Genomic DNA, 25,377 nt, shown 5'->3' with positions numbered 1-25,377 from the left:
GGGCGTACAAACACCGACACACACATTGAGACACGAACCGCAGGAGCATTTCCTCTGAGATCAGACAGGCAGACAGCGGAGCTCGTGGCGGAGTGTGCTCGGCTGTGAACGCCTGCCAAACTGGCAGTGTGGGCGAAGCTTGACTGTAAGGAGTCTGACATTTTTAGCCTCTTACAGGGGGCAGGAGAGCCTGTGAATGTAGTATTGTATTTCCGGCATACAGGCGTGTGCCTTGCCTTGAAATGATTGTAATATTATAGTAATGGATTTATTGATGTGTAACCTGACTGAGGCTTTTAGTAGCAACTGCGTCCTCTGATGGAGGACTTATGAATCATTTTGGAGGAGCAGTTGATGTTGAGTGAGTGTTTGTGTGTATTAATAGTGTTTGTGTGTATTTCAGACCTGTTCATGTTGGTGTAGATTTGCAATCTGTGTTCTGTTGTCTTTAGCTTGTACCTCTCGGTGGTGGAATGAATGTGTTTTTGCTGCAGAGTTCTGTTTCTCTGTATTACATGTTTTCCAGTTTTCATGCACTCATGTACACGCTCTCCTCCTCCTTTTTAACAGTCTACCTCTTTGTTCATTGCAGGCGGATGCAGCCACCAGCTTTCTGCGCGCAGCTCGTTCAGGGAACCTGGACAAGGCTCTGGATCACATCAAGAATGGAATCGACATCAACACAGCTAATCAAGTAAGAGGGTTTCACTGAACTCAGTGCAACAGGTCTCCATAAAGCTGTTTGCGTGTGTGTGGGCGTAAAGAAAGATGCCACCTGCAGATTCCAATTAACAAATGATTCGATTAAATGAGGGCTCATCAATCAATCAATTGTGTTTGAATTTACATGGAAAGCCTGTGGCTGAATGCAACAAGTCTATGCTTGCGCTCTGCAGGAGTCGAAATCCATTCTGAAAAAAGTGAGAACTGTAAAAGTTAAGAGTGAATACAATAAATAACAGAGAAATATTACTCTGTATGAATAATAATCTTTTAGTTACACAAGTAAATGAACTCTTTCAGGTTAGCCACTGAGGCGACTAGATTGTCAGTGTATCGTAAAAAATGAGAGTCATGCTGAACCCAGTAGCAGCAGAACGAGATAAGAGAACTGTACTGCTTGAGCTGTTAATGTACCTCAGGAGGAATTTCCAGTGGTGCAGGTCTGAATGATACACTTTATATACTACAGGAGGGTCTAAACTCATTATGCTTTATAAGTTCTTTTCCTTGAATCCAATCTCTGATTCATTCATTCATGCCCAGGGGCAGCGCATTGGAAGAAGTGAAGAGATGTGTCAGGCTACACCAGTCCCTGTGCTCAGTGCCTTCTGGCTATCATATCCTGTCTGTGGGGTAATATATGTAGGGACTACCCCATTGTTAGACCAGATAGTCGGACAATGTTGGCCAATAGTGAAGCTGTGGGGTCGCTTCTGGGTCTCCAGCCATGGCTCTTTTCTCAAAAGCCCCAAATCTTTAAGATTTTTAAAATAACCGCACCTCTGTTTTCCCCTCAGTCTCTCTGACCCAAATCAATAGAGCGAAAGTTCTGTTGCTGGGGAAATATCACCATCTATAGGTCCGCCCCAACATCGTCAAGGAGGGTTTTTGTCTTGTGTGTCATTTTTCGTTCAGTCACGTCACCTCAATGTGCAAACCTGCTGGCTAGCTAGCTGAATAGCTTGTGGACTATGGACATGGCAAAGTTTTTATGAGGAGTCAACCTCAGCCTCCCGCCACAGAAAGCGGAGGGGTGAAAGAAAAAGTGAGGAAAAGAATGATGTAGAGACTAAGACGATTTGTGGAGGAAACAGGTGAAGAGGAAGAGGGACAAGAAATGAAAATGTGTTGAGATGAAAGGAGTAAAGTAGATTAAATAAAGCACCGTTGGATAATAATATATGCCCATCTTGTTTATCCTACTATGCTATTTCCCTAAGAAATCTAATATAATTTGAATTTGAATTTGTATCTGTTTTACTGTTGGCCTAATATTCAATTCAGAGTCACTTGATTTGCCATTATTATGGCATGGATTCAAATGTAGCAGATTTGTCAGCTAAACATCTTTCTGTGAACTCCAGCATAATATAACTAAAATAGGTTTCAAGAATAGTAAGATTGTACACACCAATTTCCCACCACACCTGCTGTATGTTCTGTAAAGTAAAAATAGCAATATCAGACAATTTGTGCCTCTTTTTAGGTGGCAGGAGTGAAAATTAGTCATCAGTCATCATGAGGACAATTGGAGAACAGTCAGATACAAAATGGGATGTAGGCCCTACAGGATGTTTATCCTGGGCAACAGACATGTGTTGTCCAAATGATGTGCAGATATTTAGGCATTACATCATCCCAAATGGCTTTAGAAATAGTCCATATAGCTGACGTAAATAGGAAAAAAATATCCCCCAGACCACACCAGGTTTGGGCTCAACCAGGAATGTTTACAACGTCTGGCTCCACCCCTGCTCTTAGAGAAGATGTTTAAAATAGAAGAACCTTCCTAAGTTATCTCCAGATTGTTCTGAACAGATTCGTTTTTTTCAGGGTCGAATTTGTGATTATATTTAGAGTGCATCAGATAATGATCAGTGTTTCTGGACGGCAGTTTGACATCAGTCCAAATTCTACTTTGATAAAATAGCTGCACTCATGATGTCATTAGGTTTTGCTCATTACTTAATTAGTGACTTAAATAATAGTATGAATACTTTTATTAATGCTCTCTGCTTTTAGATTAAATTTTCATGCTTTGAATAAGTAGCTTGTTCTATCTGCCAAGGGAACTTATAAGCCTGGAACTTCAAGGAATCAAGAACTTTACAGTAAATAAAAATAGATAAAGAGATATTATCAAAAAGGTTTGGTCTGGGAGACTACGGAGCCTCTTTTTGCCCCGCTGTGGGAAAGTTAAAGGCTTTGCCTCAGTAAAAAGCTCATGGTTTATGAAACAGATTGAATTTAGACTGGTGCTTAGGAGCTTCATTTTATCCCACCGAGAAATAACAAACTGTACAAACTTTGGTGCTAGCCTTTAAAGTAACTTGAAGCAGGACGTGAATGCACCACATAATGTCACCATATTCTCAATGGAGTGCCAGTCTGCAGTATCAGCAAATGGCGTAAAATAAAAGACCAAAAAGAAAATTAAAAATTCACAACTCCTAGACCTCCTGATTCTCCATCCTTGTGTAAAGTGGTGCGCATAAATAATTGAGTATATTAGATTATAGTTCCCTCAATCTTCAGCCCTACTGTCTGCTGTCTTGCACCTTGTTGCATCATGCCCAAAACACTACAAATCCAGGTGACTGGATGTCATGAGATGTGAATGTGAATGCGTTCGGGTAGGATACACACACCAACTTGATGTTGTGTCGTTGTGTTAAGGACGGCTGTGGAGGGGGAGTGATGTCTGGTGAATGAATTGACAAGTGTTTTTATACACAGACAAAACACTGTCAGCGAGACGGGCATTAAGACTCCCCCAGTCGATGCATGCAACACACACACACACACACATGTGCCGGAGATGGAAGATAGATTACTATTGAAATAAAAACAAACCTAAATTTTGCACAATTTTCCTGGGTTGTACATTAAGATTGTAATCAATGAATTAATGACTCTCGATATGATCTACAATAATTGCATTTCATACCAGCAGCCTTGCGTCAATTTCCTTGTGCAGTTCTTTTTTTTAGCATTATATTTATGGCTTTTTATTGAGGACTTGGGCAAGGACAGAGATGGTATTTTTATATGTGATTTATGTGATTCTGCAGCAATAACCTGCCCTTGCTATAGCTAACAACCCTGCAGCCTGTCTCTCCCTCTCCCACTCTCTCTCAGTTTATCCTGCTATCAAACCACCCACCATTGTGTGCATAAATGTACAAAATTCACACATGTAGGTGTTTGCTGATGGGGTGTTAACAGGGTGTTATTTTTTAGTTAAAATCATAACTGAATCTCATTGTGTTTTTGCTTTCGTCCCATGAGTGCACAGCAGACGTTCACGCACTACAGTTGACAGTGTGTGTAACCCCCACTATTGCACAGTTTCTAGCACTGTGCGCATGCTCGCAGAGAGATGGTGTTACCCATTTGAATTGAGTGACACCGCAGTATGATGAGAAGCCTGTGAACAGCGTGGGTAATGGAGACTCCTGGTGGTCAGATTGGTTACAGCAAGCAGGTTGCAGCTCAGACTTCACTAATACAGAATTATTATAACCAGAGAGACAAACAGTCAGACAGACAGACAGTGTTGATATCACTCCCACCACCAACGCCACCACCCCACCCCCTGCCCTGCTCTCTTCCTTACTCATCAGTCTCATCAGGTTGTTCGTTTTGTCGCAACTGAGTCCTCCTGCTGTCATTGCGGGTTTATCAGTTATTTTTAGAGGTACAGTAACAAGACAAGTGGTGTTCTGCACAGCTGGAGAAAATTGGCATATGTTGCAGTGCTCAGGGGGCTGTGGGACTGAAGGATACAGTGTTTATCCAATCACTAAAGTGCTTCCATTTAAAACAGATGGGATATGAATTTGGGGGTCTAACGATGTCCAGCAGCAGAAGTCAAACACATTACAGTCGGGTACTCAGACCGCTGCACTAACACCACATTTTGGCAATGAAATACTTTATGGCAACGCTTGTTTTCAACGCCACAATGATCAAGGCCAAGGAGAGGGCAAGGCCAAAGGCAGCCATGGTTGGCTTTGGCGTGGATATAAAGACAGATTTCTGAGAAGTCTTTGTACAGATATGTTTCATTAATTGATTTGCGGTGGGAGATTGATTTACAGTTGCTTCGTGTGTATATATTATTACACTAATTCGCAAAACCACAGCCTAACATCATTAAGTTGCCCTGAGAGATGTGGTATCACTTTCAGTTAACGTGAACTGTGATTAGAATAATCTTGGTTATTACTGAAGCTTTAAAATACAGTTAATAAAAAAATGTCATTTGAAAGTTCTATAGCTTATTACTAATTATTAATACTTTAATATGAGTTGGTGATAACTTCTCAGGAAATATTGTATCGTATCTGTATATGTTTCTTCTAACTCTAATTTGATGAAATCTCTCTGTTTTCTCCCTTAAGAACGGTCTCAACGGGTTACACCTGGCCTCTAAAGAAGGTCACGTCAAAATGGTCCTGGAGCTGCTACACTCTGGCATTGAGTTGGAAGCCACCACAAAGGTAAATTACTCCCCTCTGTGTGTTAACTAATGAAAAGTAGCATTTCATGCTGAACTGAAGTGAATAAAGCTCTTTTAACTGTCTCACCTTCCCAAAAACTTTCTTAGCTTCAGAGCTAATTCAGCTGGACTGCAGCTACAGAGCTACAAGCTAGACCAGCAAAGTAGCTAAACCAGCAGTGTTTCTAGGTTTAGCTAAATGCAGGTATTGTTCGAACCAGGTGGGCCCAAATGCAGCACACATGCTCGAGGAGTAACTGAAAAGGTTTAATGCCTAAGTACTTCTACAGATGAGTTATGGCAGAAGGTAAACTAGGAGAGATGGCCACGAGGAGAACTGATGGCTGGCTGGCCAGAGTGCAGTCCTCAGGGTGAGGATGACAAGGATGACCGATGGCCAGAACGCAGAGAGAGGGACAATGTGAATGGCGGAGAGAAGGCAGGTGGCAGCGGGTTGAAGCGTGCAGGCTGACAGCTAAGGGACATCTGGAGCAAAGGGAAACACAATGTTAACACGAGGAAATTATTACAAGGAACGAGATCGCTACAGTAAGGTTCTGCTTGGGAGGTAGCCATTGCAGTGGGTGACGGTGACATATGAGCTAAAACATAGATCATGACACTGGATGAATTTTTAACAAGCTTTTTAATAACATATATTATTGAATGTGGCTTTCAGTGTCATAAGGGACATTAACAGTTTTATTGAGATAGTCAATCTTTCGATTTTTCACCTCAGGGTCTATATATAGCAGATTTTTTTTGGAAAAAAACTTTGAGGAACAAGTTAAAGGAATTATTAATTAAAAAAAACGTACACGTACATGTAATGTTTCCTCAAAGCCAGTTTGTGCCAATTGAACAAAACTGTCCCGCTTTCATTGTCACAGTTTTTATCTTATATACTGGATGAGTACAATACACAAGCTGTATTTAGGTGTAGAGATCTAGGCCATTAGGTTGTAATCATTTCCCTCTCCTTCACTCTAATTTCCCTCTCTCTCTCTCTTTCCCGTGTGTGTCTATGTGTGTGTGACCTCCAGAAAGGGAACACGGCTCTCCATATCGCAGCGCTGGCAGGGCAGGAGAAAGTGGTGGCTGAGCTTGTCAACTACGGTGCCAACGTTAATGCCCAGTCACATGTGAGTCACTGCAAGCTGTGTGCAAGAGAAGAGTCTGGAAGGCTATGTGTGTGCAAGAGTTGTCCATATACTCTATTTACATATAATATCTGCAAGGACGTGTGTGCGTGTGTGTCAAGATAAACACCTGACAAACATCACGTCTAATGGGTGTTTGTGCATTTGTGCCCCAACAGAAAGGGTTCAGTCCTCTCTACATGGCAGCACAGGAGAATCACTTAGAGGTGGTCAAGTTCCTGCTCGAGAACGGGGCCAATCAGAGTCTCCCAACTGAGGTACGTCTCTTCTTTTGATTGCGACGTCTGAGGTTGTCTAGGCCTGAATGTGTTACACTGGAAAACAAAATCTTCTTATCAACTGATTTTGTGTATTGCTCAGTCTGAAAATCTCATTTTCTTGAAACAAGCAACAAATTACCTGCAAAATGCCAAAGCTGTCATTGACTATAATCATGAACAAAGATTATGGGATCATTTTCTAATAGACATGAGGCCCATTTATAAGTTTCCATGTTATGTATCAAAGATATTTTAACATTTTGCCTAATATCCTTTCATAATGGAACATTTCTGATTACAAGTAAATGTCACATATTTTCCTGTTTCTGCTCCTGGAACATAATATAAAATGACATCCACTTCACTTTGCCTTCTTTCCTGTCCCTCTTTTTATCCCTTTCTTGCTCCTGCCTCTTCCCAACACCCACATCCCCTTTGCTTTTTCTGTCATCCCTTCATCTCTTTGTCCTGCTGTCCCCTCTTTCAGGACGGCTTCACTCCGCTGGCAGTAGCCCTCCAGCAGGGCCATGAAAACGTTGTGGCGCTGCTCATCAACTATGGCACCAAGGGCAAGGTCCGCCTCCCTGCGCTGCACATCGCCGCTCGAAACGACGACACGCGCACCGCCGCAGTGCTCCTCCAGAACGACCCCAATGCTGATGTTCTCAGCAAGGTATACACACTGACTGACATTGATGTACTGGTGTAATGGTTTACTTACTGTACAATGACAGTACAGTCAGTCAAAAAGGCAGGAAGAAATAGAGCAAATATAATCAGAATGCAGTTTCCATGAATGAAAAGAATACTCTCCAAGCAAATACTAAAGGGATACAGTTTGCCACATTTTCTAACATAAGGATAACACTGTTTATGATAAAAATAAACCTTAAAATAGTGTAATAAAATATAATATTTTGGGTTGCAACACAATAAAGAAATCACCTGGAAAGCTTGCAGTATAACCCACAGGGACTGGTAGAGAGCGGTAGAGTGAAATGTCCATGCAGGTGTGGGTCTCCAAATCAAAGAAAATAATTAGTTCTGGTGTGTGGCGGACTGATGATTTATGCACATATGCAGATCAGGATGATGTGAGAGCCAATCCACACGTCACTACCCGAGACACACACCTGGCAGAGATCTGCACTCTTCTATCTCAATCTGTCATGCACGTTGTTGTAACCGTGTTTTTAATATTCACATAAACAGATTGTAATGATGCTTCTTTACACTTTCATTCTCACACTTTGCCGTTGTTTGCTTTCTCTGTAGACTGGTTTCACGCCTCTGCATATTGCGGCCCACTATGAGAATATGAGCGTAGCCCAGCTGCTGCTGAACAGAGGAGCCAATGTAAACTTTACCCCCAAGGTCAGTTTATCTCAGCTGCAGGATCAAAAACAGCATCTGAGAGGAATGAATGGATGTGGTTCAAACACTGTATGTTGAGGGGGGAATATTATAAAGGATGCAGGAATCTTAACACCCTCTCGAGACATTTTGTTGTTTTCACAAGCTTCCATGATAGTTTTGTTTCGTCATACCTGCATTGTGATGCAGCGATTTCAGATGATAATGATTTATTCAGCTGACTCATTTCTTGTCACTGCTCCTCTAGAATGGCATCACGCCCCTTCATATAGCCTCCAGGAGGGGCAATGTGATGATGGTCAGACTACTGCTGGACAGAGGTGCACAGATCGATGCCAAAACTAAGGTAGTGTACCACAGGGCTCCAGTTTGCCTTCCCAGTATCTGCTCCCCCATCTGTCCTCCTCCCTTCCTTTGCTTATTTCTGTCTCTTACGTCATTTAATACCTTTCTAATTAGTCTCCTGTCTCTCTCTTTCTTAACTTATCTCTTTGTAGGATGAGCTGACTCCTCTCCACTGTGCAGCCAGGAATGGTCATGTTCGTATCATTGAGATCCTGCTGGAACACGGTGCTCCCATCCAGGCTAAGACCAAGGTAGATGAAGTTAATGAAATACAGCAATCACTGCTGTCTTTTGAGGTTTGCTGCTAAGTGCTTTGTGAATCTTGATCTGAATCTCTTAAAACTACCGAGCGAGCACAGTGTGGACTAAGGACTCATCCTCTGCTTTCTTCAACACCAGAGACTAAATGTTATTGACTATGTGGTACACACACAGCCTGATACATGCACAGGCCTTTTTTTCTCAACGATGAAAAATCTCCGACTCTCCTCCACCTTTTTTCTCCCTAACTTTTTCTTCCTCTGTCTGTGTCCCATTCTTTCTCTACTTACAGAACGGTCTCTCCCCCATCCACATGGCAGCTCAGGGGGATCACATGGACTGCGTCAGGCAGCTACTGCAGTACAACGCTGAGATTGATGATATCACACTGGACCATTTAACCCCTCTTCATGTAGCAGCCCACTGTGGTCACCATAGGATGGCCAAAGTCCTACTGGACAAGGGAGCCAAAGCCAATGCACGTGCTCTGGTAGGTTTGCTGTTTATTTTGCAGTTTATTTCAGATGACTTTCAACAATCAGTCAAGGTGGTCATAGTGACTGGATGACATGCAACTGAAGACAGAGCTGAAGGCATGCGTGTAGCTTAGTTGTGCACTTTTTCCTCTCTGTTTCAGAATGGCTTCACACCTCTCCATATTGCTTGCAAGAAGAACCACATGCGGTCCATGGACCTGCTGCTTAAGCACTCGGCTTCTCTAGAAGCTGTCACAGAGGTGAGACCACCAGGGACACAGTCTGATAATGAAAAGTTTTCTCCCCTGTGGCATTCATCAAGCACTCCTCTTCTTTTGTGACATGCTTGTGACAAGCATATGTTTGCATTTTATGTCTGTGATATAACACCAGTTTAATGTCAGTGTCTTCAGCCTTAAAGTTTCATAACTGGCTATTTTCTGATCACTAATTGGGAATATTAATAATGATGATCTGTGTTGATATTGAGCCTTGATGCTGTCTGTTTTTGCATGTGCAGTCTGGTCTCACTCCTCTACATGTAGCGGCATTCATGGGCCATCTGAACATAGTGAAGAACCTGCTCCAGAGAGGGGCTTCACCCAATGCTTCCAATGTGGTGAGAACCTTTTTTTCGACCCCACAACTGAACTGAAGTCCCACCTATTTTCTTGTCTTTTAAGTCACTTTCCAACACTTAATATCTTGTTCAGATGTGCCACAAAAAGTTACCTCTCTGCGTGTTCATATTTTTAAGAGAGAGTGAATCCCGCACTGAATTCAATAATTAATTACTTGAGAGGATTAATTTCCTAGGTCAAACATTAAACAATTAGCCATAGATGGATTAAGTCGACACAGGAAGTGCTGTTAAAAAGGATATTACTAAATGAGCATGAATTGTTTCTAAATGACTGAAGTTAATAGACCGGTCTGAACCATGGGCCCCGATATGAACAAAGTGGATTTAAACAAATTTTTCTTTGAAATGATAAAAATAACTTGCTCAAAAAGTTAAAAAAAAAAAAAGATTGTGAATTAAAGATTAAAATTACAAATAATGTTTTTCTGTGTGGGCTAGCATATGCTCAGAAGTACCCGGTTTATGAAATGTGCAGCAATATGTAGTAACTGAATGAATTGAAAATACGTTAGAAACATACAAATGGAGGACTTCATCGCCTGTATTTATCTACACCAGAAAGTGGAGACCCCCCTCCACATGGCCTCCAGAGCAGGACACTGTGAAGTTGCTCAGTTCCTGTTGCAAAACGCAGCCCAAGTGGACGCCAAGGCGAAGGTATGAGCCATGTGGACATGTGAACAAACTTTGTGTTGAAATATATGTTTGTATCTGTTGCTGCCATGCAGTACTTCTTGGGTGGGTCATTCTGCAGAAAAAATCTTCATAAAACAGACAACTGCTTCTTCATGAAGTTGAGGTAGATCAATTTGTCCCAAGTTTACAAATAGGAACTCTGACATTGAGTGCCGTTCAGTTGTACTGTTCGAGCTCCAAGTTGTCTGGAAAGCGACATTAGCAGGCATCAGTGGCAGTTTTCAATGGCTGGCTATTAGTGTTACTCTATTACCCTCTGCTTAATGACATCTGTTTTCCTTGCTGAAACATAAATGAACCTCTTTCTCCTTGTGGCCAGGATGACCAGACCCCCCTACACTGTGCAGCCCGCATGGGCCACAAGGAGCTCGTCAAGCTGCTCCTTGAGCACAAGGCCAGCCCTGACTCAGCCACAACTGCAGGCCACACACCCTTACACATCTCTGCACGAGAAGGACATGTCCACACGATTCGAATCTTGTTGGACGCCGGGGCACAGCAGACCAAGATGACAAAGGTAGAGCAGAAGCCATTGATACAGCCCGGGTTAAATGATGATAAAAATTTTTTCTATTGAATTATCCAGCAAATGCATCAATTGTAATTTTCCTACTTCAAGAGCACTTCCTTGTTTATTTTATGCATATTTGTATCTACTCTATAATTTTGCTCCTCATCTTTGTTCTCAATCTACCATGCAGACTTAGTTTTGGTTTAAAAAAATGCATATTTTCTAAACAATATGAAAATGAATAAGAAAGCCTAGCCTCTCACCAAGTGTGATACACAACAATGACACGCATGGAATATCTCTCTCCTATTTTGTTTTCTTTTGAGCAGAAAGGCTTCACTCCTCTCCATGTGGCATCTAAATATGGGAAGGTGGATGTGGCTGAGCTCCTTCTGGAGAGAGGAGCCAACCCTAATGCAGCTGGAAAGGTGAGACAATCTGTGCTTCCTGTAGTTCAGCTCCCTGAAGTACACAAAAACTGTAATGCAGTCTTTACTCGGCTGTGAAGAGCCGACGTAGAGATGATTTATCACGGTATGTGTTTCATATATACGTGTTTCTGTGTGTTTTTGTGTATGTCTGTGGGTTTATATGTGTTTGTACATGTTTATGTGTGTGTGTTTAACAGAACGGTCTGACACCCCTTCATGTGGCCGTCCATCACAACAACCTGGATGTTGTTAAACTCCTGGTCAGCAAGGGAGGATCTGCACACAGCACTGCCCGAGTAAGATGCTCACATATGCGTGTGCACATACTCACACTGGCAGCCTATCAATGACACACACGCCAAAACAAATGGGCTCGCAATACACATAAATTAACTCACATGACAGTCTTTGTGCTCTGAAGCACTCTCTCACTACGGTGTTGAAGTTTTAATCTTAAACTAGAAATGAACCGTGTTCAGAAAAGCAATACCCAGTCTTGTGTGTGTCTGTATGCCCTTGTTTCTCGCCACAGAATGGCTACACTCCCCTGCACATAGCGGCCAAGCAGAACCAGATGGAGGTGGCCAGTTGTCTGCTGCAGAATGGGGCGACGCCCAACGCAGAGTCCCTCCAAGGCATCACGCCCCTACACCTGGCTTCACAGGAGGGGCGGCCCGACATTGTGGCCCTGCTCATCTCCAAGCAGGCCAATGTGAATCTGGGGAACAAGGTACGATGTCAGAATGGAGTGAAATATGATTCACAGAATACAGCTTTTCACTTTCAAAAACAGGGTTTAAGTATGATTGCAATCATTTTTTAAAATGTTGTGTGGGTACCAGACTGTCCAACGAAATAAATATACCTTGAAAACACTGTTTCAAACGACATATTGTTCATGGTCTCCTGTCCATTCTCTCTGTCTTTCAGAATGGATTGACCCCTCTGCATCTTGTGGCTCAGGAAGGTCATGTGGGAATCGCTGACACGCTGGTCAAACAAGGAGCCTCCATTTACGCTGCCTCACGGGTAAGTTACACCATCCCCACTGGTACACGCAATGATATAATAGGCATTATTAGCTGACATGAGTTAAAAGTTGACACTGAAGATAGAGCCACAGGATTTTAGAATCAGGTGGGCTAAACCTACAGTATGTTGTCATAGTCATAGAGGTGGATAGCAATTTGATATAATTATATTTCTTTATTTTATAAAAGTCTGTGAAGCGTCTTTTTGATGAATACATCGTTTCTCAGACTGCTCATGTTTGATGTCTTTTTACAAATTTGTGAGCTCCTGTTCCAAGCTGTCTGTGAGGAGGCATTAATGAAGCCACTGAACAACAGCCAACTGTCTCTCCCTCCTTGTCCCAGATGGGCTACACGCCCCTTCATGTAGCTTGTCACTATGGCAACATCAAGATGGTGAAGTTCCTTCTGCAGCAGCAGGCCCATGTGAATAGCAAGACAAGGGTAAACTATATCTCATTTGTATAACATGATGACTGTGTATGACTGCATATGAGCCTAATGACTCCTGGTGTGTTTTTGTTTACTTCTTTGATGTTTGGTGTCAGTGCTATGAAGCTTTATTAAAACACTGCAATCTCCAGCAATTACATAACCAGCATGAGCAAATAGGCTGGGACACCACTGGTATAAGCATCAGGTGCCAAAATCATAGATGGAAATGCTGCTTTCTCTGTGCTTCTTCTTTTGTCTGACCACCCTCCCTTTTTTTTTCTCTAGATGGGCTACACCCCTCTGCACCAGGCAGCTCAGCAGGGCCATACCGATATTGTCACCCTGTTGTTAAAACACGGAGCCCAACCCAATGAGATTACTTCGGTGAGAGACACCTTTAGAAATACCTCATCCTTTTGTGATCTTCCCCTCAGCACTAGGCATTTCCTCTGTGCCTGCACACTGATGTCTGATTGACAGACATAATTTGATTTAAAAAATTAATTGTCATTTCCATCAAACAGACATGACAAAATGTCCACTGTTGACCACATATCTAAAGGAAGATGGTCAATATACAATACTGTGCTGTAATATCGCTGTACTGAAGTACTGCTGAAACCTCTGTGGTGATTGTAAGCAGTATGAACTGCTCAGGGAGATTCTATCGTGCGATACACATGAGTATCCCCTTGTCTCCAGTCAACATTCATCCCTATATGCAAATGATACTGTATTATATTTTTGCAATGTGTATAATACTAGATATATTTTCTGACTTTAGTAACATGTTGCTAATTTCACATTGAAGGATGTCATCTTACTGTAGCTCTAATAATATATTTTTTTTATTTGGATTTTTGTTGTGGACAGTGGTCAATATGTTACATGTCCCGTATTATGCATATTTTTTTTGAACATCAGTTCAGTTTGTACACACGTGCTATATATTTACATGCATATAGTATATAGCATACATACATACCATATCAGTACATCAAACCTACGTACATTTGAATTTGCATTTAGACTTAATGTTTATTTACTTTGTGTTTCTTGCCTGTACTCTGAGAACTGGCATTATCCGGCAAAATAACTGCCTTTGTGTAAATGTACATTTTTATAGAATATTTCTTTATAAAGAATTAAATTACTTTTATTTCTATTTTAAACAGAGTTGAAAATCTCTGAAAATATTCTGCGTGATGTTTCTCGTCTCTCCCTGTATAGAACGGGACATCTCCTCTGGGTATCGCTAAGCGGTTGGGTTACATCTCTGTCATAGATGTGCTGAAACTGGTTACCGAGGAGTCGGTCTCCACGGTGAGCAACACATCATGCATGGTTCACATGGTTACGCCAATACGCAAAGAAGTAGCCTTGACACACCGTGACTCAGACATTCAATCAAACGATTGTCTCAGTAAGGTTCAGCTCCCTCGCCTGCATTTTCCATCTGCTCTCCTCTCTTTCCTTTCCTATTCGCTCACTCCTCTGTCCCTGCATATCTCCTGCTCTTGCAACCTCTGTGTGCTCCTCACAGATCACGACAGAGAAGCATCGGATGAGTTTTCCTGAGACAGTAGATGAGATCTTGGATGTTTCTGAGGATGAAGGTATGTTATTCAATTTGATTATGTTAAACACATCAACTACATCTTTGATAATGAATTTTCAGCTCTGATTCATTATTTTGGGAGTAGGAGACTGTATGGGAGGTACACTGACACGTCAAAGTACCACCATGAGTTTAAATACGTGTATGACTGTATATAACACCCTTTTCCATTTGTTTTGTAGGGGTTGCCCAGCTAACCTTAGGTAGGACTGTGTCTGTATCTCTGCCTTGTCCGGTTCGGTGGCTCGTGAACTTGTGCCTTCATTGCAATTGCACTTTCTCATTTTCTCTGTGTGTCACTAATTGTCTTTTCTATTGGGTTTCGCTGACTCTGTCTCAAGTCCAGCCCTGTTCGCTCTTCTCACTCTTTATCTTCTCTATCTTTATTCTCTCCCTCTCGCTCAGAGATTTGTTTAAAAAAAATGCGTCTGTTTTTCATCAGCATGTAGTCACAACATTTTTTTAAATCTTTTACCAGCGTTCAACGCACATCTGTAAGTGGACTCATTATTGACAGAACTCCAGTATTTTAAAAGACAAATGCGTCCCTTCCAAATCCATCCATTTTGAACCTGAGTGTGCCTACTGTTAACTACCTAATCGATCAATAAGCTGATTACACACATGCTGTGCCCCAGCTGTGACACTCTCCTGCAAACAGCATGTACAGTAGCTGTCCATGCAGTCACATTAAATCAGATCAACGTCATCTTTACGACAGCATTTTTACACGCAAGCTTCATTTTTTTAAGTGTATTTTGTCCTTGTTGTACTCGTTTAACTGTATTGCTTTTTTCTTCTGTAACATTTTGTTGTCTACCTGTGCAGCTTATTCCAATGAATGTTTAATTGTCTGTAAGCAGCTCTGTTTTGTGAAGTGGTTTATGGTTTACTATTGTTGTTATGATTTCAATATCATTCCTCCTTAATAATTGAGGTATTTTCTCCCACACAGAAACAACCATCACCACATGTGATTACATCTTTAATGGGCATGCTCACTAAAAAAAGCTGTCACCAGGTGCCTTGCAGTTTGCCGTCCATGCAGTGTCCTAAATCGTGTTAATCTTCACTGTCTTACCGATCCTCTTCTTTCACTCCTTTGGTTTCCATTGGCTCTGGTTGTTGTTGGTTTGACTTCATTGCTTAGACTGAAATATTTCAGATTGCTTTGTGGCCATTTTTGTCTGTGGTTTCATCAAGGTGAAGGGATGGGAAGCACGGTGGTGCAACGATTACTGCTTTCATCTATCGAGAATTGAATCAAGTGACAGTATTTTGATTCAAGTGGAGATGTCCTCCACAGTTCAAGATACTGTCACTCATAAAAAAAAGAAAGGAAAAAAGTCCAAATGCATTGGGGGGGAAAGATGAATCCCATTGGCAGATTTTTTTTAGCTGATTTACAGTAAAAAACGTACATTGTGCGACTGAGTGGAAGAACTTGAGAGTTGAGATCAGCATCATTTGCCCTGTTTTCCCCTGGTCTCGTCCTTTTCTCTCTTACTTCTTTATGTGCAAACTTGTTCCTTTCCAGTTTCCTTTTTTTTTTTTCCTCTTGGCTCCTTTTCCGCCTTTCTTACCTCCGTATTTTCCCCACAGGAGACGAGTTGCTCGGGATGGATGGAGCGCGCTATTTGAAGCTTGATGACTTCAAGGACCAGGACGATGACTTCCTCTCCCCAAAGAAAACCCTGAGAGACTTTGAAGGTGGCATGGGTACCACGTAAGTCATTGTGTGCTCACCTTTGTACTTTTGTTTTGTCTGGTAAATGGGGGGGTCTACAGATCACGGTTGAAACAGAGATTCGAGCGGGCTTTCATTTATTTTCATCAATACCAAACAATAACTATTGCAAAATGAGATTGAGGGAGTCTGTGAATGTCTCGCGTGCATCGTTTACAGTATCTCTGTCCTAGATTATGAGAAGCAGCAGGACGAGCTGTTGACTGTTCTCACTTCCTCTCCTGTAGGCCATATTCTCCAGCTATTCCCAGGATCCCTTGTGTGTCCCCAGAGACTGTACTGCTGGATCAGGTGAGCTTAACTCGTGATGTTTAGAGGGCGCACTACATTTTGTAGTCATTTGTTTCATTATCTAATTGAAGACAGCTATTAATTTGTGACAGTCAAATACCTGCAGTATTAAAAAGCAGTCGAATATTTATTTTTATTTCTTCTTTTGGTTTCTGATTTTCTCTCCATCTCGTCTGTTAGATTGTGGTTTACTCTCTGCCTGTTCCTGTCTATCATTTCTCTCTATTCTCTCACTCCTTTCATTGTGCTGTATTTTTATGACCGCATTCTCCTCCCTCTCTCCTTTTGCCTGTCTATGTCTTTACTGCCATCCCCCTCTGCTTTTGTCTGTCTCTTAATCTTAATCTTCTCTGTCATGGTTGTTTTACTGCCTCTCAGTTACTCACTGCCTGTCCTCTTTCCTCCCTCTCTGACCCCAGCACACCCCGATCCCCCTGCCAAAGGAGTATGATGAAGACTCTCTTATCCCGAGCAGTCCGGCTACAGAGACTTCGGACAATGTCAGCCCTGTGGCCAGCCCCATTCACACTGGGTCAGCTAATAAAACATTTCACTGCATGTTAATTCTCATTTTTTTTATTCTGTTTATGTTAAATAATGTTAGGGATTGATGTTGCTTGTTAGGCTTATCATATAACTGAGGGATTTTGGCAGACTCAATGAGATTATAAGCATATTGTTACTGATAGTATACGAAAGAAAACACAGATTTCTAAACTCAAATGCAGCTGAGAATGCTGCACTTTGCTGAATCATCCCTCATCTTTTACTCATGTTATGACGTACCTGACATCAAAACATCAATGGTGACGATCAGTAACGGTGACTGTCCCTGTGTTTACACTTTGTTTATATTGTTCATGCATAAAACACGTGATTGAGGTATGTTTTGATATCACACACAAACTTACAGAGTCACAAAGACGTCCTCTGAGAGAGAGAGAGGCAGCATGCTAGCAAGAGCTCATCACTTCGACAAACTTTCAGAAGTGCAACCACATTGGCATCTGAAGACGCAAGTTCGACAAAGACTTTCTGGTTATAAAAGCGGCATCAGATATTCTGTTGGAAAAAAATGAAAAAGCTACATCTATTTCTGGTCAAGCATTGTAAACGAGGAGGAGCGTTACCTGGGCGCGATATTAGCCTCCATCAGATCTGTTTACCTTGTGTGTTCCAGACACTTTCTGACAAAATGTGCCCATAAAGCACAAGAATGTTAATTTATGAAGTCTGCTTAGTCATAATTCATGCACGGCACAATGAGTCAGCGGTGGAAAAGTAGAATATAAAGTGAGGGTGTTAGGAGGAAAGAGTCACCCTGCCACACAAACTCACACACACACTCACACTCACCTGTATTAAGCTGCCTGTCTAATGCAGGATAAAACAGCATGGGGCTCTCTTTTTTTAAATCTATTTATGTCATTGTTGCTGCACTGAGTGGCCACTCCAGATGGCCTGTCCTCGCCTGCCATATTGAGACAATCTAATGAAAAGGGCACCCTCATAGTCGATTGGTGTCTCCTTCATGAATCACTCAGACAGAGACCAGATCAATTCAAAGCACTGCTGAATGAACCACAACTCCTCTTCTGTCTCATTCAGCAGAAAGGAAAGCCCAGTATCGGTCGTTAAATTTCATGTGCCTGTGTTATTTTAGCCTAAGAGCATCTCGATCATAATCACATCAAGTTTAGAGATGATTAAGCGATCATCTGAGCCGTTTCATTTAATCATCTTATCACTGTTTGACTCTCAGCTTCCTGGTGAGTTTCATGGTGGATGCTCGAGGAGGCTCCATGCGAGGCAGCAGGCACCATGGCCTGCGAGTTATTATTCCCCCTCGAACCTGCACTGCCCCAACACGCATTACCTGCCGCCTGGTCAAACCTCAAAAACTGACCACGCCTCCTCCGCTGGTGGAGGGGGAGGGGCTAGCAAGCCGTATCATCTCCCTAGGGCCGTCCAGTATGCAGTTCCTTGGGTGAGTCAACTTTATATGGGTTTATTTGCTGCATTTGGCTGGCTTTGAATTCAGTTCATGTATGAATTACTTGTCAATCAGAGCTTTGTGTGCAAATGTTTTCTATGTGCATTTATATCTGCAGCATGTAGCAGCCCCTGCAAATGATATTTAAGGTTTGATAGGTTATGTAGGATTTTTTATAGTAATATAAAAAAATGTTGCACATTTGATCAGTTTCATGGAATGATATTTTCTAGAGACCAGAAGTAATAATGACTTGCACTGGATCTGTGCAACATGATTGCAATAATGTGCTGTGTCTTGTTTCATTTAAAAATAAACTGCAAGCTAATGATTATTATGCCATCTAGTGGACATTAATAGGTTTGCAAGTCAAAATTGGATATTAATGCTTTTATTTTTTCAAATAAGACTGCAAAATCTGTTTATGTTCCAAACCCCATTTTGTCTTTATTTATTTTCTTACTTCAAACTAATCCATGATGCTCTGTGTGTTGAATAGAAGTCCAAGCATGAAATCTGATTCAAAAACAGACTTTGACGCAGATCTCTTTTGTTCTTTTACAGGCCTGTAATAGTGGAAATTCCCCACTTTGCCTCACTGGGCCGAGGGGACAGAGAGCTTGTGGTCCTCCGCAGTGAAAACGGCTCGGTCTGGAAGGAGCATCGCAATCGCTACGGTGACGAAGTGCTGGAAACAATTCTGAATGGCATGGATGAAGGTCAGTGTGATGGTAATGATTGACTGCTGGCGCGACATTGCACGCTTGCAGATACATCAGTCTTAATCTTGATTTATGACCCTGGAGTTGCAGAACAAGGGTACAGGGAGGAGATTTTTATGTTTAGTTTTTTATGGGAGGGTTGTCTAAGCAATGACACAGAATACAATAACTTTCTTCTTCTTCACTCTTTGTCTAGACCTGGAGAGTCAAGAGGAGCTGGAGAAGAAGAGAATCCGTCGCATCATCTCCACCGACTTCCCCCTCTACTTCGCCGTGGTCTCCCGCATTCAGCAGGAGAGCGATCTGATCGGTCCAGAGGGGGGCCGGCTGACCAGTAAGCTGGTGCCCCACGTCGAGGCCATCTTCCCCGAGACGGCCGTCACCAAGAGAGTGAGACTGGGACTGCAGGTAAGGAGAGGAGTTGAAAAGTGGAGCAAAAATACACCAGAGGGAGAGAGATGTGAGTGAGCAGGAGTGATGGAGAGGAGAGGGAATGACATGTTTGAAAAACATGCGATAGATCCTGCGCAAGATCTTTCATAATTGCTTGGGTGTTTGTTGTTTTGTTGGTACAACAGAGAGACAATCTGGTGCTTTTCAGAAATGACTGAAGACAGATGTTGTATTACCAAACAGCTGACTCTCAGTCTGTGCCTCAGTGCTCTATGCCAGCGTGTTTACCTGTGGCATTTCTGTTTGGCTGCACTCAGTCTCTGTGAGTTGAGACTTGACAGATTTCACATCCTGAAGTTGATGATCTGTCCATCTGACAAATGAGCCTGAATATGTAAGCGCTGTGCATCAGTCATTGGGAGTGAATTTGGATGCTGTATTTTGACTGTAGATTCTTCATCAGATGTCTGAAGGGAGTTTGTGAACTGCGCATGTTTTTCCCCAACATTTATTGCACATGTTACATTTTTTAAATTGATTTTTCCCACCTTACATTTCTTGTAGTTGGTTTCATTTATTTAATTACAGTATATATTTACTTTAGTTCTTTCATTACAGTGAACAGAAAAACTGCTTTAACTGAAACTGACCTGAAACCAACAGCCACCTCAAATATATGAAGTAAATATGAAGAGTCCAAAGCATTGGGCTATATGCATATACTATGCTTTCTATTGCAAAATATGCAATAAATGGCTAAAATCCTCAAAAACATGTACGGTCTTTTGCAATGTGAGACATTAACCTCTATATATCAGATACAGGCTATTTCATACATTTAAAGCCCCTAAAACTTTTGATTCAAATGTAACTAAACTCTGCTTGGTGTATTGAAGTATATAACGTCAGCTTTTTCTAACTAAGCCGTCCCGACTTTGAGACAGTAAGAAAAGCGAGGACAAGGCAAGAAATGCAGTAATCGGCTACGTGAAAAAGTCAGAAGTGTTGTAACACTAGCTATGATATGATTTAGACCCTATGTGACATAAAGCTTACATCACCTTGCACGTACTGTTGCTAAGAACTAGACAACATAACGTTAGGAGTATCTCAGCCTCAGTCGTAACGTTCTGCGCCATTTCCAAATTAGCATTTGCAACACGTGGTGTCTGTCCTGCCAAACTGAAGCTTTTGGCAAACGTGTGGTCGACTGTCACTCATCCAGACCTCCACAGACACACATATGGGAACCTGGCAAACGCTCTCGCTCCGTTCACACAACACCTCGGCTTGGTTTTGTTTTTCACGACAGAGCGATTACGACGGATTATGGGTTCTACGCTTTTTTGGTCACTTCAGTGTGCATTGTTTACATTGTCTGTCACAGCACTGATTTGTCACAGCACTGATGCTATGCATGAGTTTTTGCTTTGCCTTATGCTGCTCTGTTTATGTTTTCCTTTTATCCAGCCATTCATCACTCCTCAGTTCCCTGATTTAAGTTGTGAGCCACACTGACCGAGCTGATGCACTGATCTGAGTTGGGTCAGTTGTGAAATATGAATTGGTTGCATGTGTGAGTATGTCTGCGAGTTTGATGTTTCAGTTTATGGCACATCTGTTGCTCTGTTCTGTTTTTCTACCCTCCCCTTATTTCTTTTTCCTTTCTATTTGCTATTGTTCCAGATCACCTCTACTTACTTCAGCTTTTATATTGTGTTTATGCTCGAGTTTATATTTAACAAATTTATGTACCTTCTTCAACTCCTTATCCTTTACACCATCTGTTCTGACATCCTTTGTTTATGATAACCTTTCACCCCCCCGCATCCACCTCAGGCGCAGCCAATCCCAGATGAGCTGCTGACTCGGCAGCTTGGTAACCAGGCGACCTTCAGCCCAGTGGTTACCATCGAGCCACGCCGACGCAAATTTCACCGTCCAATTGGACTGCGCATCCCTTTGCCACCATCCTGGAGGGAGAGTCCACGGGATGCTGGGGAGGGTGATACCACCAGCTTGCGCCTCCTCTGCAGTGTCATTGGTAGGATCCATTTTGAAATTAATCAAAAGACAAGAACTGTGCCTACTTTTTCTGTGAAATAATGACTTTTTGAATTATTTCAAATGTTCTGGATACACCTATTACACAAAATGAGCTGTAAAAGTTTGTGTGTAGGCATCTGTTACCTTGGTTATCAGGGCATGAATGACACAGTGTGGTTGGTGTATGTCAGGTGGCACAGCGCCCGCTCAGTGGGAGGACATCACTGGAACCACCAAGCTGATGTACGCCAACAACTGTGCCAACTTTACCACCAATGTTTCTGCAAGGTGAGTATCTCCGCCTTAATCAAGACAAATGTATTACCAGTCAGCTTTTCTTCCTCACTGTCTTACACACTGAATATTAATCAAGTCTCTACCTTCCACTCTCAACCTTCTCTTTTCTCTTCTTCTACCTCATCCAGATTCTGGCTGGCAGACTGTCCACGCACGGCAGAGGCAGTGACCTTTGCCAATTTGCTGTACCGGGAGCTGATGTCTGTTCCATATATGGCCAAGTTTGTTATTTTCGCCAAGATGAATGAAGCGCGCGAGGGACGCTTGCGTTGTTACTGCATGACAGACGACAAGATGGACAAAACACTGGAGCTGCACGAAAACTTCACCGAAGTGGCCCGCAGCCGAGACATTGAGGTCAGCACAGGATCCAGAGAAGGGGAAAGGTGTTGCAGAAAGTTTGGGGATCATGGCAACCAACAATCAGGCATAGTTCACAGACAGTGCAAATATATTTATAATCTGTGCAATTGGCTCTTGTTTCTAATGCTTTATATAATGTGAATTTAATTGTGGCTGCTCAAAAGTCATATATAGGCATTGCCAGCGTTGCTCCCAAAACTTCCCCGTCTTGGGAGACGTGATCCTTCTACAAGAGAGTTTTCTGCAGTACAGAGGAGTAGGAGTTTGTGTCTTATGATATCGATCCGCACTCTGGCTGTTTTACAAGAGTCAAATCCTTGTCAGATACTCTTTCTGTTATGATTTATCTTGCCACCCTTGACCTTCACCCTGTTTTGTGAAACTCTCCACAGCTGATGGAGGGCATGCCGCTGCACCTCGAGTGTTCTGGCAACCTCGTGCCCATCAGGAAGGCCACCCAGCAGCCTCGCAGCTTCAGCTTCCAGGCCTTCAGAGATAACAGGCTGCCGGTCTCAGTCAAGGTCTGTCTTTGCCCGACTGTTCATGTGCCTGCTTTTCTATCACTCGCTACGTGTTCATACTGTACTGTGGTTCTGTTTGTTCAGTTGTTGGAGTCAGTGTGTCAACGATTTTCTCGCCAGTTAGTGAGTTTCCCTCCTGAGCACCCACCTGCTGATCACCCGAACAACCTGTTCATACAGTGTTTTCTGTGTGTTTGCTTTTCACCGTCATATCTGTCAGGCAGTCTCACCGTTAGCATGTAAGAGTGAAGATAACAGAGCAGTGTTGCAATCCCTCTGCACTCATTCAGGACCAATACCACACCATGACAGTCTAATCTACACCTGAAAAACTGTAACATGAAGTCTAATATTAAGGTTAAAAAAAAACATTAAAGTCACTATAAATTCATGCAGTTTGAAGCGATAATTATTGATATTTTTTATGTATTGATACATTTTCAATCTGTGTGTCTCTTATTCGTCTTTGTGTTTGTCAAATCCAGTTTATTCTTTCTAAACCAATTGCAAGTTAAAGAATTTTTTGGCTCTTTTTATTTTTAATGAATGTGCACAGTAATAACAAACACCTCCCTAATATGTAATGGTACCCTGTTTTGAAGTGTCCCTCTGTTTACAGATGCATCACTGTAAAATTAGTCCTCCTTTCTGCTCTTAATTGTCTCTTTTTGTCCCTCTGAATTTTCTTGATGTTGCTTAAACCTTGACTTTTCACACTGTTTGTGTCTTTTTCATGTCTCTCTTTTCATATTTATGTCATTTTTTTGTTGCCTTTTCATTGTTCATTTTGTTTGGTAACCCATCTATTTGTCTGTCAGTGTGACACACACTACTGTTCAGTACCAGCTAGATGAATACTTAAATATACGTAATATCCTTTCATTACGGTATAGCCAAGCAACAAACAACTTACCTGTCTCCCTGTTGACTCTCTGGGTAATTGTTTGCATGTCCTGTGACTCCCTCATTTTCTTTGCCTGCCTTCCTATCTTGCGGCCTTGCCTGTCTGTACGTGTCTGTCTCACTGTCTCTCTTTCTCTCTCTCACGGTCACTCTGTAACTGTCTGGTCTGACAGACGTCCAGGTAAAATGTGCAGGTAAATCTCTCCCTCTCGCCTGCCTGTGGACTGCTTCCATCCCTGTTTCCCCCTGCTTCTCGTCCCATGTTACTGCGCCACATGCTCGAGACGTTGTGGAGGGATCTAATACCAGTTTTGATCTGTTTTCTCTTCCTCCTCCTCCTCCTCCTCTCTCTCTATCTTATCTTTTCTTTTCTCATGTGTTCTGCCTCTTACCCTGTCTCTTTCATTCACTTCCTTCCTTTCCTCTTTGCTCCATCTCTCCTTGCTGACTCCTGTTGCTCACCCATCTCTCTTTCATCCCTCTATCTGGTTTCTTCCTTTTCCCCATTTTCTCCATATTCCTCTTCTCCTTCTCTCTCGTCTTCTCTCTGTCTATCATGTCTCTATGTTAGGTCAGAGACAGTAACAAGGATGCAGCTGGGTTTTTATCCTTTCTGCGGAAGTGCACCAAGTACGAGGATACACAGCATGTACTGTGTAACCTTAACATAACCATGCCACCATGTGTCAAGGTAAGGACTTGCTTGCAGACACCTCCCTGCAAGCACACATACACAAACCTTTGAGTTTCCCTGGACGCCCATGTGCATGATGAGACAGAGGTCTGGGTATGCAAAGTTGTTCTCTAAGGTGTCTAGCTAATGTCTTATTTAGAAAGTGTGAAGGGGGATTAAGTCGGCCATTTTCATCAGATATTTGTCATTCCGTTTTGTCAGTCCAAATAAACTGAACAGGGTTTTTTGCTTAATTAATGCTTGTACTATATGAATACATCATATTTTCATGCTAACCAAAAAAAAAAAAAAGTTTGTAATGTTAGATTACGTCCTTTGGTGACATCCACGGCTATAATAGCCTGCAGGGGCTGGTAAGGGTTCTTTTCAGCATGTAAATATCTGGTGCGTCTTTTTTTTTTTTGTTTGGATTGCTGAGCCTACCAAGGAAACAGCATGATATGTGTTGCACAATCGGGTCGGTGAGAAAGGCGCCAGCTCAGATACCAGCAGACACTGACCCAGCTAATTCTCACCAGAGATGAAAACACAGTATTGATGAGGTAGAGGCCAACAGAACAGCCTGCTAACCTAACAACTGGGCACTGCCATCACATGGGGATGAAAAAAAGAAGTTGTAAACTGTAATCTAAAGTTATAATAGAAACTTGACTTTTTCAAGTAATATTTATTGCTAATACACAAACTCTGTAGACACACATTAGAGCAAGTGTAATTACACTTTCTTCTTCTGCCAGTAATCTTTCAAGACACCTGTCGTTGTAGCTTGCAGCTCTAGACCATATGTTTACTGGCATCTAGTGACTGGATGTGGTATTACAACCTCCTTATCAATACACTGTAAAAGCTAATTGCAAGCCTGAACAAGGCTATGTGCTCTTTTGTTTCAGTCCAATGGTGTCACACCCCTTTTTTTTTATGAATTGTTTTTGAGGAATTATT

General features: G+C 42.1%; 1 protein-coding gene across 3 annotated transcripts in view; it reads left to right on the top strand.

Moving 5' to 3' along the window:
- Positions 1-25,377, top strand: part of ank1b (ankyrin 1, erythrocytic b) — a 66,691-nt gene that overhangs the window by 31,085 nt on the left and 10,229 nt on the right. For 2 of the 3 annotated variants that reach the window (XM_041959680.1, XM_041959681.1), the window contains exons 2-34: positions 593-694; positions 5,127-5,225; positions 6,268-6,366; positions 6,543-6,641; positions 7,132-7,317; positions 7,920-8,018; positions 8,266-8,364; positions 8,516-8,614; positions 8,917-9,114; positions 9,262-9,360; positions 9,621-9,719; positions 10,302-10,400; positions 10,759-10,956; positions 11,280-11,378; positions 11,579-11,677; positions 11,914-12,111; positions 12,312-12,410; positions 12,758-12,856; positions 13,133-13,231; positions 14,078-14,170; positions 14,391-14,463; positions 14,648-14,668; positions 16,068-16,191; positions 16,440-16,503; positions 16,923-17,035; positions 18,266-18,490; positions 19,061-19,215; positions 19,415-19,626; positions 21,451-21,655; positions 21,849-21,945; positions 22,083-22,311; positions 22,710-22,838; positions 24,313-24,432. In XM_041959680.1, coding sequence (XP_041815614.1) covers positions 593-694; positions 5,127-5,225; positions 6,268-6,366; positions 6,543-6,641; positions 7,132-7,317; positions 7,920-8,018; positions 8,266-8,364; positions 8,516-8,614; positions 8,917-9,114; positions 9,262-9,360; positions 9,621-9,719; positions 10,302-10,400; positions 10,759-10,956; positions 11,280-11,378; positions 11,579-11,677; positions 11,914-12,111; positions 12,312-12,410; positions 12,758-12,856; positions 13,133-13,231; positions 14,078-14,170; positions 14,391-14,463; positions 14,648-14,668; positions 16,068-16,191; positions 16,440-16,503; positions 16,923-17,035; positions 18,266-18,490; positions 19,061-19,215; positions 19,415-19,626; positions 21,451-21,655; positions 21,849-21,945; positions 22,083-22,311; positions 22,710-22,838; positions 24,313-24,432 — 4,128 coding nt within the window. The remainder of the gene's footprint in view (positions 1-592; positions 695-5,126; positions 5,226-6,267; positions 6,367-6,542; positions 6,642-7,131; positions 7,318-7,919; positions 8,019-8,265; positions 8,365-8,515; positions 8,615-8,916; positions 9,115-9,261; positions 9,361-9,620; positions 9,720-10,301; positions 10,401-10,758; positions 10,957-11,279; positions 11,379-11,578; positions 11,678-11,913; positions 12,112-12,311; positions 12,411-12,757; positions 12,857-13,132; positions 13,232-14,077; positions 14,171-14,390; positions 14,464-14,647; positions 14,669-16,067; positions 16,192-16,439; positions 16,504-16,922; positions 17,036-18,265; positions 18,491-19,060; positions 19,216-19,414; positions 19,627-21,450; positions 21,656-21,848; positions 21,946-22,082; positions 22,312-22,709; positions 22,839-24,312; positions 24,433-25,377) is intronic. The other variant, XM_041959682.1, reaches the window with a different exon arrangement.

The sequence above is a fragment of the Chelmon rostratus genome, chromosome 19 (genome assembly GCF_017976325.1).
Source record: "Chelmon rostratus isolate fCheRos1 chromosome 19, fCheRos1.pri, whole genome shotgun sequence".
NCBI classification, from domain to species: domain Eukaryota; kingdom Metazoa; phylum Chordata; class Actinopteri; order Chaetodontiformes; family Chaetodontidae; genus Chelmon; species Chelmon rostratus.
This window is presented reverse-complemented; position numbering and strand designations above follow the sequence as displayed.